Here is a 13,912-nt window from a genome sequence, read left to right on the forward strand (position 1 = left end):
CACATCCCAGAGATGTTCCTGCAAGTTGCACAACTGGCTCTGCACTGATCTGTGCTCGTGCACCACATTGTGTGAGAACAGAGGACACCCTTCTGGAAAATTGTGAATAATGTTTTCATTCTAAATCTAATCATTTCGTCCTAGTCACATTCCCAACCTCTCTGCCAAATTTCGTCCAAACCAATCCACACCTTTTTGAGATGTCTTGTTCACAAACAGACAGACAGATGGGTGAAAACAACCTCCATCCACCTTTGCTGGCTGAAGTAAAAATAAACTGTAGAAGGTGTGTGCACGAGAGGCGTTCTTAACTTTCATGTTCACTCATTCTAACTTTCTTTTATCTCCTGCAGGTTGTTAACGAATAATTCAGTTGTGCAAAAAAACGAACATGTAAAAAAAAAGAAAGAAATAAATAATCAACAACAAAAACAAGAAGACGTCATGCAGAGCACGATACTTGCAAAATTCTCCCTCCCCGCCCAAAAGGTTTCCATTGAGGCAGCAAGTTGTCCATTTCATCAAGATTAAAATTGACAATCTTGATCAAAGCCCGGGTCAATAGGATTAAAAGTGACGATTTTTCAGATGAAAAATGATGATTTTAGAAATTTGACCTTTTGACTTGACTTTTTGACCTCAAATAGTTTGTTTCCCAATTTAGTGAATGTGCAAATGCTGTTCAATTTTCAAGTCAATCGGATTAAAATTGATGGTCTTTCAAATGAAAATTGATTTTGGAAGTTTAACCTTGAGTTGACCCTTGACCCTTGACCTTTTGACCTCAATTAGTTGGTTTCCCAATTCAGTGAGCAATATGCAAATGATGTTCAATTTTCAAGTCGATCGGATTTAAAATGGCGATTTTAGAAATTTGACCTTTGACCTCAAAATCAATTTGCTTAATTGGGACGACCTCTTCAATTTGGTGAAGTTTCGTGACGATGGTGTTTCGTGAAGTTTAGAATTGTGACCTGTAGGCCAGTAACAAACAGACAGAATAACAAACGCAACCGACTAATATACTTGAAAATTCTTCGATTTTGCAAGTAACAAACAAACGGGTGAAAACATAACCTCCATCCACCTTCGGTGGTGGAGGTAATAAATCTTTCCACTTCAACCAGGGCTTGAATATATGGCTGTTTCCATGGCAACAATGGTTCAATTCATGTAGGCAACATTTTGGAAGGTACTTTGGGTCAATACTTTATTGTACAGAAGTGTAACATGTTTTATTCCATTGTGCATCATCGAAAACTTATTCAGAAACAGCAAAATCACTTAAGTGTCATTGTTGATACCAGCTATTGTCAAATACTTTATGTGAACATGTAATGGCCATCATCTTTTAAAATGGCAGATATCGACCATTTTTGGCATTCTAAAAATCAATGGTCTTTTTTATACAAGTCCATTGTACAGCAAAATCGGTCATTAGATCTGTTTTGACGTGTATATACTTTTCTAGTGTTAACCATAAATTTCTCAATTTCAAACGGTGCAACTGCCATAGCAACGTAGTGAATAATGAATACGTCTAAAAAAAATTTTATGAAGAATATTGTACTCGACCATAATAATTTATTGGCAAGTTGATTCAGCGGTAATTGAAAGTAATTTTATTTTTAATGAAGATTTCTCACCAAAATGGGCCAAGATGGCAGCCAAATATAGGTCCAAAAAAAAATCATGGCTTTTCTTTGAATCGGCAAATTCTTCCAATTCATAAAAATGTATAGGTGACATAATCCATTAAAAATTACAACGAAAGTACATACCGAACCCGACTATTTAACGCTCGTTTTTGGTTGGCAGTATAGGCTCGAGGTATGCACACTCTCCTTTGAGCTGTTTAGCCTAGGTTTGAATCCCGGTCCAGCTATAAATTGTCATCCTGGTGGTTCCCATGTCGGGCGAGGCATTGTTTGTACCATCCCTCAGATGGATGGCAAACTGTCTACTAGGATTAGTAGGTGGATGTTAAAGGGTCCCACAGTGTTCTTGGTGAAGAGTAGGCGAGCTATCGCTGGCAACATAGAACAAATTACAAATTCCTTCCCTCACCTACTTCGTCTAATGTTAGGCTGGGCCAACTAGTTCGCAAAGGACTTGGGCCAACCTTACCCAGTTGACTCCACAAGATGAGAATAATTATGGCTCTGAAGGCAACATTTGGGTTTTTGTTTCTTGCTTTTATACTCTGCAGATCCCTCCTGCACCCCCAAGACCAGATTTTGATGCGTCTCGAGAGAAGCTGCAGAAACTAGGCGAGGGTGAAGGAACTATGACGAAGGAAGAATTCACGAAGATGAAACAGGAACTTGAAGCGTGAGTGTTGCACCTTATGAATACATGATGAAATGTTTGCCTATTTATTTATTTATTTATTTATTTTGTGAGGAAACTGCCCTCAAGTACAGACTACTGTTAAATGCTGTACTACCTGTCGTGAAAATAATAATTTGTTTCCTTTTGAAGACATACATTGATTATATATAGTTACTGGTTTGTTGGCAAGGACACCAATTAAAAAATGTTTTTGAACGTGTGTAGTGAGTACCTGGCCATCTTTAAGAAGACTGTAGCCATGCACGAAGTGTTCCTGTGTCGACTGGCAGCTCATCCAATCCTGAGGCGAGACCACAATTTCCATGTCTTCCTCGAATATGGCCAGGAAGTAAGTTTTTATTTTTATTTTTTAGAAAAGCCAACTGTTGTGGATTCTCATATTTTCAAATACTTGATACTTCTATACTACTAGAATAAAAATTAATATTGTTGCGAATATGGAATTTGGCCTCCATATCCGCTTGTAAATATTCCCCTATTTTCTCCGATACTCCCCAACTCTCCCTTACCCCATTCCCTAGTCCCATTGTCTGTAAACAACACCCATTAGAGCCGATCTTCCCCTTCATCCCCCCATTAAATGTCGTGCCCAGGTCCCCCGCACCACACGTAGACAATTATAGGACATCTTGCTAGTTATTCTTAATCTATGTCAGTTAAGGACTTGTTTCCATTAATTATGACTCTTCGTTGCACCAGAATGTGATTATATGGCACCTGTTAGGAAGTTTAGGACCTCCCCATACCTCTCCGCATCTCTTCCCCATGAAGAAGCGCCAACTACAACAACAACAACAAAAGAGGGGGGCGGCGCGGTGACGGCATGGGGAGTGGGCGTCCTCCTTCCGGCTCGGTTAGCCACCATTGACCACGCGCTCCACGGGGTTACCACGAAGGGGCTCCCTGTCGGCCCCTCGTCAAGGGCGGAGCCGGTAACCCCCGCACCCAATGAGAAGCCATGGGCCGATGCCATCTGGGGCGGCGCTAACGAGCCGAGGGCGTGTCACTCCCCGCCGGATATACGCGGCCCCGCGCCGGATGTGAAGAGAGATGCGCCCCGAGCTTGGAAGGAAAAGACGCCACCCTCCCGAGCGCTGAGCGACCTCCCCAGCTTGAGACCAAAGTCGCGACCCACAAGCGCTGTGATACCTTCACGCATCTCTGGACACCACCGTACGTGATTCTGTCCCTGAGCCAGGTGCACCTGAGCCATCGCGACCTGCCTCCCCTTTTCATCAACCCCCGTGTGAGTCAGCATTTTGTCCCGTGTGTCTGTCGTCTGTCCGGGGATAATATAAGAGTGTGTCTAAGTGCCTGTCTTCCTGTAATATACCTCTAGCCCCTGTAATCTAACCTTTTTCCGTACGAATATACTTGAGAATCGAAACCCTGGTGTCGTATTGTGTCATTATAACCCAGCCGGGTGTCTTCTCTTTCCTATTGAGCCAGCGTAGCGCGATTAGTCAACATTCGGGCACAATCGGGTAACTTGTACGGATACGGCGGCCATCCCGCTCGGCCCACCATACCATCAAAGTCGTATCTGTAACAATTGGTGTCGGGAGTGAGATTCGAGGCCCGACCAAATTTTGAAGGAAAAAAAAAAACGAATAGAGGAAAAAAAAAAAAATTTGGTCAAAATTTGGAGCGGCCGAAATTTGTTTTGTTTTACGAAACTCGAATTTTGCAAGTCGCGCTATGGCGGATCAAGACGGCTGGGGTCCGGTAAAGGAGAGTGAGGTAGGGTCGGTCCAGGACCAAATTGAGGGACATGAGGAGAGCGAAGCAGTGAGGGCGGCAGGTTCGCAAAATAGCGCCGTCACGCACGAAGTAGCGGGCGCGCAAAATGGCGCGCTCGCTCACGTGGTTGAAGGGTCCCAAAATAGCGTCGCCGCGGAGGGCGAGCCTGCGGTGGCGGCTGGGGACGCTGGGCAAACCGGGTTTGACCTCAGATTATTCTTGACCCAACTGAATGCAAAAATGGATAGGATGGAGGGCCAAATGAGGGTTGATAGTGGGCGATTAGAGGGCCAAATGGGGGTAATGGGAAACCAAATGGGGGTAATGAGGGACGAAGCGAGGGGTACCGGTGAGAAGTTAGACAATAATTTTGAGGAGTTAGACAAGAAAATTGAGAAGTTAGACAATAATTTTGAGGGGTTAGACAACGGGATAAAAGAAGTGAAAAATGGGTTAATGGGGGTAGAAAATAGAATGGCTGCCCAGGAGAATCAGATAGAGGGAGTGAAAAATGGGTTAGAGGGGTTAGAAAACAGTATGGAAGGCAAATTGAGGGACATGAGGGACCAAGCGGAAAGGGAAGTTAAACAAATGGAGCAGCAGATAGAGGGGGTCAGAATGGGGGTAGAAACCAAACTGGATGCTCACAGGGAGGAAATGGAGCAGATGAGGGTGGCATCTGGGCAGGAGATGCAAGTGATGGGAGAGGAGATCAGAAGAGGAGTGAGTGAGGAGGTCGGAGGAGTGCGCGAGGAGGTGAGGCACTGTAAGGAGCACATGGAGAAGGAGGTGAGAAAGGGGACAGTAAAATTGCAAGGGGGCATAGAGGACCTGACGCAAGAGGTGGAGCAGCTGACGGTGGGACAGACGGAGTTAGTGGAGCAGGTTCAAAGGAACACTGCGGTATTAGGAGGTTTAAAGGCGACACAGAAAGAACTAAAAGATGACTTGGTAGCGACGAAGAGGGAATGTCAGATGGTACGTGAGGGACTGACAACGAGGTTGGACGAGGTGATAGAGGTAATGGAGACGAAGGACCGGCAGGTGAGGACGCACATGGAAACGGTCAAGGTAGCCTTGGAGGACGAGCTTGAGGAGACGTACCGGGGAATAAAAGAGGTGAAGCACAAATTAGAAGAAGTGGAAGAAGGGATGAGTGAAATTAAGAAGCGACGGAGAGGGGATAACAAAGAGATAAAAGAGGAGATAAAAGAATTGGTCCAAAGTCTGTGTTTGGATCGTGATGTGCTCATTAACCGGATGAGGGATTCGCAGGTGATGGAGGAGAAGCGAAGAGGAAGAGGACCCGGTGTAAGTGGTGACCAATATGGTCGTGCGTATGATGCGCCAGGGGATTTAAGGAGCTTGGGGGTCGAGATGGACCCGGGTGTTCGTGAGAGGCCGTTGGTGAAGTGTGCGACAGGTCTGGTGTGCGAAAGAGGAGGTGTGCGAGAAAGTCCGACTCTGGGGTGTGTGAGGAAAAAGTGCGTGCCAAGGAGTAGTGAGGGTGCTGGCGAGAGTGAGTCGGTCGTAGCGCGTGTGCGAGGGAGCACATGGAAGCGCGGTGTGGTAAGTGTTACAGAGGGTGTAACGGGAGAGTGTGCGCGAGAAAGGTGTGTGACGGACAGGTGCATGAGGAAAGAGTGCGCTGTCAGAAGTAAGGAAGAGTGTCCACCTGTGGTGAGTGTTACAGAGGGTGTAACGGGAGAGTGTGCGCGAGAAAGGTGTGTGACGGACAGGTGCATGGGGAAAGAGTGTGCTGTCAAGAGTAAGGGTGAGTGCGTTGTCAGGAGTGGAGGTGAAAGTAGTGAGAGTGACATGGAGCGTGAGTTAGTTGTGACAGGTGAGCGAGGATGTACACCTGGGATGGAAGGATGCACACCTGGAATGGTAGAGCGTGAGTGGGAATGCACGCTGGAATTGGTGGTGAGGCACGTGGTTGGGTGTGCGAATGAGAGCACACCTGTGATTGTCACAGAGGAGGTGACCGAGGAGGGGGCGCGAAGAGGTGTATTGGTGAGGTGTGCTACCAACGAGTGTGTGCCAAAGTGTTCGGTGGTCAGGTGTGTGACCAAGGCGGTGAGTGGAATGGGTGTACCTGGGTGTGTAAGGAACGGTACGAGGGGCATGGAAACGGCTGGATGTGTGAGCAAGGAACGGGCTGCGGGATGTAAGCATGCAGGTGAAGCATCGACGTTAGACGGGGTAGAGTTTAGAACGACTTGTAGCCGAGTCGGGCCCTCGGTGCGTGCTGGGCCTCGCTTTGAACGGCCGCGTCCAGGCTCCACTAGGCGGAGCTGGCAGCCCGATAGAAAGGGTCGTCATGGCGACCACTTTGTGGTGAGACGTGCCGGCAGGTCGAGATCGGGGCATTGGATGGCTCCACGCCGAGGTGGTGCGTGGGATCTCGGCACGGGTAAGCCCCCGTCCCTGCACCGAGTGCCGGACGCATCCAGCCGCTGGCACAAAACAACCAGCATCCATTGCTTGGCTTTACGAAGCCAGGCTTTGGACAGGAATTGGCGCACCGAGAGGCAGTAGTGAGTAGACTGGGTGATGAGGTTAGTGTTTTGGACCCAAAATTAGAGAAAAACAAAATTTGATGATTGGCAAGGGATTGGCAGTAGTGATTGGCAGATGATGGGTAGTGATTGGCAAATTTTTAATTTGTTGAAATTTGATGTGCAAAATTGGTAGTGAGAGACCCCCGATGTGGTGGGATGGCATCCCTGCCACCCTTCCCCTGAGGGGGGGCAAAGGAGCAATAGCTTATGGGGTGTATGGCAGTGAAAACTAGCCCGGGTGGGTTAGGATATGGTGTGTAGGGATCTAGCGAAGATGACATTAGGTAACGTTAAGTTTAGTTAGTGACTGATACCTGTAGTGGGGACGCAGGTAGATTAGTATGGATGATAATGACGTGGGAGCGCAATAGTTTAAAGGGACGACTGGGAAGCGCAAGTTTCAGAAGGGAGTAGTTAGCTGAGATGATGCCGTGTGAGTGAGAATTGAACAGGTGTGATTGCACAGGTGTGCAACTGGACAGGTGTGATTGCACAGGTGTGCAACTGGACAGGTGTGTGGAGCAGTGTATGAGTAGTGAGTGAGTGGATCAGCGCGAATGCGCTTGGGGAGAGAAGGGTGCAGGTGGCACCAGGTGTGAGAGCACAGGTGTGCAGGTACAGGTGTGTGGAGAGAGTTGGAGTGAGTGGTACGGAGTGGTGTGCATGGTGCGAAGGTGTGGATGGGGGAAGAGTGGACCCCTTTCACGAGCACCCGGGGCGGGTAGTGTAAGTGTTAGGTAGAGGGTGCAGGTAAATTGTGGTTGAATATTGGCATTTGTGGTGCGGTTGCAGAATGGTGTTGTGAATGGGTGCATTAGTGTTGTGGAAATGGCTGGGCGTGTAGCCTGTTAGTGTGTGTAGTTGGTTGGGCACTCCACCACTGTGAGGATGTCGGCCAGGTGAGGCCGCAGGTGGGCTCTGGGAGCCGGTAGAGTTGTGGATGGGGCCCGAGGATCCGGAGGATGGACCCGGGTAGCCCAGTGCCAGAGAGGGCACCGAGTGGGGAGAGTGCCAGAGGGCCTTCCCCAGGTAGTTAGGTTAGGGCAAGGAGCAGGTAAGCTCGGAGGCAACTGCAGTGGTGGAGGTGTGCAGGTGGGTAGACCCACTGGGAGAGGTACACGCCGCAGCCCAGAAATTGTGCGAGGGCACCGGGAGATGAATCGGGGGAGTGAGACCCCAAATTGAAGAGCACCACAGTTGGCCAATGGGAATTGGTTTTTAGAACCCATAGTGTAAGAGGGCCAATGGTTTGGCCGGAGAGAGACCCCGGGTAGTGTAAAGTTGTTAAAGTCATTTAGGAGATAGTTAGGATTGATGAACCTGTCGCACCATACGCAGCCACTTACCTGTGGTGATGATGATGACTCCACACCTGTGTTTTCTTTGTTTGCGTTGCAGAAATGAGAATTGTTGTTGGATTTGTGAGACGCATCACGACGTGGATGAGACATTGGGGTGATTCCATCTCTCCCTCCCTAGGAGGGACTGATGATGAATTGGTGATGGCAAATTTTGATGTTGAGTTGGAAATGGCAAATTTTGATGAGAGTTGAAAATGGCAAATTTGATTGGTTAGGAGGGAGAGAAGACGAATTTGGTATATGGGAGGAACGGGGAAGACAGTAGGGATGTTTGTTGATTTGTAAAGTAGATGTTTATGAGTAGTGTTGTGTTGTGTGGATGCAGTAAGGGGTAAGGGAGGGGCCATGTAGGTTACCTGGTGGGGGGGGGCGTACGATAGGAACGTACCTGTCTCACCTGGTTCCCATGTGCCCCCAGTGTGCATCACCTTACATTGCGTGCACTTTTGCGCCCTTACCACCTTACTCACTTGTTTCTTCTTTTGTCTCCCACCTCCGAGGATCTGGCTTTGGGGTAGAGAGAGAGGAGAGAGAGGTGCTGGCGACGCAGTTGTGGGCCTGCACTTTCGCTGTTCGCTGCCTGGATCGGTACACCATATGGACCGCAATGTTTGTGGCCACCCACAATGGACCGCAGTTCGTTTGCGGCCAAGCACCACCCGGGGATGGACCTATGGATCAACGTGGCACCTATGCCATACAGGTGAACCACTAATAGTTAACACCACCAAGTGCACCACAAGAAGAGCAAGAGACACCTGCAGGGTTAGGGGTTGTTGAAGTTATTTTTATTCCAATGAACAATGGTGACTGCACCGATTGGTGGTGGGGTGGTGCTGTTGATGCTCGGGAAAGGGTGCTCTGCACGTTATTAAAGGCCGTCGGCCACAGAGCACTCGTGGGTTGGTGTATCGATGTTGGCAAGCGCGCTCTCTCTATGCATAACATCTGCATGTGTTCCTCCAAAAACAGGTCCTGGATCGTAGTGTAAATAGCAGCGTAGTCTTGTAAATAATGCTCCCTACCGGCTGTATGTTTAGTTTGAGAATTCTTTCCGGATTCGGTTATCCTGTGGGTGTGTTTCTGTGAGGAGAAGGGTGCAACGTCGCAGGGGGACATATTTACTCATTTGTGAATATCTGTAAAACTGTCGCACTCAGGGTAGAGTTAATAGTAGAGGGAACTACATTGCGTGCCACACTAAAGTAGGTAAAAATTTATCGGGTCGGGACGCCCCGAGGGTAGAGAAGGGTGCAATGTTGCGAATATGGAATTTGGCCTCCATATCCGCTTGTAAATATTCCCCTATTTTCTCCGATACTCCCCAACTCTCCCTTACCCCATTCCCTAGTCCCATTGTCTGTAAACAACACCCATTAGAGCCGATCTTCCCCTTCATCCCCCCATTAAATGTCGTGCCCAGGTCCCCCGCACCACACGTAGACAATTATAGGACATCTTGCTAGTTATTCTTAATCTATGTCAGTTAAGGACTTGTTTCCATTAATTATGACTCTTCGTTGCACCAGAATGTGATTATATGGCACCTGTTAGGAAGTTTAGGACCTCCCCATACCTCTCCGCATCTCTTCCCCATGAAGAAGCGCCAACTACAACAACAACAACAAAAGAGGGGGGCGGCGCGGTGACGGCATGGGGAGTGGGCGTCCTCCTTCCGGCTCGGTTAGCCACCATTGACCACGCGCTCCACGGGGTTACCACGAAGGGGCTCCCTGTCGGCCCCTCGTCAAGGGCGGAGCCGGTAACCCCCGCACCCAATGAGAAGCCATGGGCCGATGCCATCTGGGGCGGCGCTAACGAGCCGAGGGCGTGTCACTCCCCGCCGGATATACGCGGCCCCGCGCCGGATGTGAAGAGAGATGCGCCCCGAGCTTGGAAGGAAAAGACGCCACCCTCCCGAGCGCTGAGCGACCTCCCCAGCTTGAGACCAAAGTCGCGACCCACAAGCGCTGTGATACCTTCACGCATCTCTGGACACCACCGTACGTGATTCTGTCCCTGAGCCAGGTGCACCTGAGCCATCGCGACCTGCCTCCCCTTTTCATCAACCCCCGTGTGAGTCAGCATTTTGTCCCGTGTGTCTGTCGTCTGTCCGGGGATAATATAAGAGTGTGTCTAAGTGCCTGTCTTCCTGTAATATACCTCTAGCCCCTGTAATCTAACCTTTTTCCGTACGAATATACTTGAGAATCGAAACCCTGGTGTCGTATTGTGTCATTATAACCCAGCCGGGTGTCTTCTCTTTCCTATTGAGCCAGCGTAGCGCGATTAGTCAACATTCGGGCACAATCGGGTAACTTGTACGGATACGGCGGCCATCCCGCTCGGCCCACCATACCATCAAAGTCGTATCTGTAACAATATGCAGGGTGTCTGAAAAGTTTAATGATTTGCCATTTGTTTGTATTCCAAAAGCAATGGAGTATTGCACAAACACTCTTGAAAGCCTTCCAATTGCAACAACTGATACATTTATTGTCACACATCTTGGGGCTTAGGTTTGTTTTGACGATTGTACCTCAAATGGCCTCCTTCAGAAACCATTCTGGAACGAACGTTTTCCAAAAGCCGTTTGGCAAATTATTTTGATGGGCTGGCTCCTTTTGCATGTACAGTATATTATCCTTGAGTTCCTGCAATGTGAAGCCCATATTGGTACACCTTTTCTTTCGATCTGACCTGAGCCTTTCCTCTTCTGTATGTAGCACAAGGCTCTGGGGTAGCACCATTGGCTGAGGGCATGGCCTGGTCGCTGAGGCAATTCCCTCTGCTGGTTAGGGCAGGAATTTGGAATTTGGTTATGGCACCGGCGACAGCTCACAGACTCTTGACGAAGGACACTGTGGGTTCTAAAGTTCACCCACCAAGTATTGCCGCCAGACGGGACGACAAGTTTAACGTTCATCTGAGGGACTGCACACACATTGAAACCAACGATGTACAGGCCTTTGACCACCATGATGACAGTTTATAGCTGGGTCAGGTTTCATATCTATGCTAGACACTAGACAGCTTAAAGGTAAGTGTACATATCTCTCGGCCATCCTGTCAGCCCAATCTGAGACTGTTGGATAAGGAGACCTCATGGGCCATGAAATGTCACCGAACAGGGACTATGCGACTATTGGTGTTGTTGCAGGCCATTTGTCAACATGTGGGCTACATGGGATTTGGCCTTGACCTGTTGAAAGTAAATGTTCTTTCAAGGAAGGTGCTGGAATTGTGCTTATTCCTATCTAACCTGTGTTGTGTTGTTACTAATGCCTAATTGCTATAAATCGGTGCAGAACAACAAGATTGTATAGCTTTTGATGTACAGGTCTTGGACAAAAAATGCAAACACCTGGGTAAATGAGGGACAGCAAGTGTATTGAAAGCAACGGCAACTGCGCATAGCATACTCCAGGATCGTGATAACGTGCATGAATTGCAAGTGCAAGGCAAAGCAGGTGAGCAACTGCAGATCAAATGACTGTAAATTTCAACCTGGAGCACGAGCAGCCAGTTCAATCAAGAACGGTCCACCGAAGACGCCACAGAGTGGGATACCATAGTCTGCTTGCATTGCACAAACTTCTCATCAAACCTGGTAATGCACATTTGCGAGTCCAGTGGTGCAAAGTGCACAGTGGACTACAGAGCAGTGGAGAAATGTGATGTGGTTAAATGAATGAATCATCCTTCACCATGTTCTCGACAAATGGACGAGTGCACAAGTGGCACTGACGTAAACAACTCTACAACCCTGTGTGCTTCGTTCCAACAGCAAAGAGGATTATGGTGGTTCTGTAATGTTTTGGAGTGCATTTTCCTGGAATGGTTTGGGTGCAGTCATTCCCTCAGAAGGCAAGGTCAATGCCAATCACTACCTTGATGGTACTGAGTGATTATCTTCACTTCATGTTGCAGCATTTATTTCCTGTTGGGAGGAGTGTCTTCCAGAATGGCAATGCCTCCATCCACAGAATACGTGTGGTCACCCATTGGTTTGATGAGCATGACACTGATGTTATCCAAATCTCATGACCTAATATGTGTAAAAGCTATGGCCTTCACAGTCACCACATCTGAACCCAGTCGAGCATTTACGGGATATTCTGGAACAATGCCTGAGAGAACTTTTTCACCTCCATCAAACAGGTGTGAGTTGATAGTCTCTCTCGTGGAAGAATGGTGCCGCATTCCTCCTGAAGAATCTCAGATGCTGGTGGACTCTATGCCACAGCGCATATAGGCAGTACTGGCTGCACGTGGTTTCCCAACACCCTATTAAGTGACTTTACATTGGTGTTTCCATCTTTTTGTCCACGACTTGTAATATTATATATATATATATATATATATATATATATATATATATATATATATATTGTTGCGAATATGGAATTTGGCCTCCATATCCGCTTGTAAATATTCCCCTATTTTCTCCGATACTCCCCAACTCTCCCTTACCCCATTCCCTAGTCCCATTGTCTGTAAACAACACCCATTAGAGCCGATCTTCCCCTTCATCCCCCCATTAAATGTCGTGCCCAGGTCCCCCGCACCACACGTAGACAATTATAGGACATCTTGCTAGTTATTCTTAATCTATGTCAGTTAAGGACTTGTTTCCATTAATTATGACTCTTCGTTGCACCAGAATGTGATTATATGGCACCTGTTAGGAAGTTTAGGACCTCCCCATACCTCTCCGCATCTCTTCCCCATGAAGAAGCGCCAACTACAACAACAACAACAAAAGAGGGGGGCGGCGCGGTGACGGCATGGGGAGTGGGCGTCCTCCTTCCGGCTCGGTTAGCCACCATTGACCACGCGCTCCACGGGGTTACCACGAAGGGGCTCCCTGTCGGCCCCTCGTCAAGGGCGGAGCCGGTAACCCCCGCACCCAATGAGAAGCCATGGGCCGATGCCATCTGGGGCGGCGCTAACGAGCCGAGGGCGTGTCACTCCCCGCCGGATATATACGCGGCCCCGCGCCGGACGTGACGAGAGATGCGCCCCGAGCTTGGAAGGAAAAGACGCCACCCTCCCGAGCGCTGAGCGACCTCCCCAGCTTGAGACCAAAGTCGCGACCCACAAGCGCTGTGATACCTTCACGCATCTCTGGACACCACCGTACGTGATTCTGTCCCTGAGCCAGGTGCACCTGAGCCATCGCGACCTGCCTCCCCTTTTCATCAACCCCCGTGTGAGTCAGCATTTTGTCCCGTGTGTCTGTCGTCTGTCCGGGGATAATATAAGAGTGTGTCTAAGTGCCTGTCTTCCTGTAATATACCTCTAGCCCCTGTAATCTAACCTTTTTCCGTACGAATATACTTGAGAATCGAAACCCTGGTGTCGTATTGTGTCATTATAACCCAGCCGGGTGTCTTCTCTTTCCTATTGAGCCAGCGTAGCGCGATTAGTCAACATTCGGGCACAATCGGGTAACTTGTACGGATACGGCGGCCATCCCGCTCGGCCCACCATACCATCAAAGTCGTATCTGTAACAATTGGTGTCGGGAGTGAGATTCGAGGCCCGACCAAATTTTGAAGAAAAAAAAAAACGAATAGAGGAAAAAAAAAATTTGGTCAAAATTTGGAGCGGCCGAAATTTGTTTTGTTTTACGAAACTCGAATTTTGCAAGTCGCGCTATGGCGGATCAAGACGGCTGGGGTCCGGTAAAGGAGAGTGAGGTAGGGTCGGTCCAGGACCAAATTGAGGGACATGAGGAGAGCGAAGCAGTGAGGGCGGCAGGTTCGCAAAATAGCGCCGTCACGCACGAAGTAGCGGGCGCGCAAAATGGCGCGCTCGCTCACGTGGTTGAAGGGTCCCAAAATAGCGTCGCCGCGGAGGGCGAGCCTGCGGTGGCGGCTGGGGACGCTGGGC

The 13,912-nt window shown here is 48.7% G+C and overlaps 1 protein-coding gene across 1 annotated transcript in view; it reads left to right on the top strand.

Moving 5' to 3' along the window:
- The window catches only part of LOC137431885 (sorting nexin-6), an 80,738-nt gene that overhangs the window by 33,564 nt on the left and 33,262 nt on the right, over positions 1-13,912 (top strand). The window contains exons 5-6 of the mRNA XM_068123697.2: positions 2,210-2,331; positions 2,557-2,680. Of these exons, the coding sequence (XP_067979798.1) occupies positions 2,210-2,331; positions 2,557-2,680 (246 nt within the window). The remainder of the gene's footprint in view (positions 1-2,209; positions 2,332-2,556; positions 2,681-13,912) is intronic.

Source organism: Myxine glutinosa, chromosome 1, assembly GCF_964187855.1.
Source record: "Myxine glutinosa chromosome 1, kmMyxGlut1.1, whole genome shotgun sequence".
Classification (NCBI taxonomy): Eukaryota; Metazoa; Chordata; class Myxini; order Myxiniformes; family Myxinidae; genus Myxine; species Myxine glutinosa.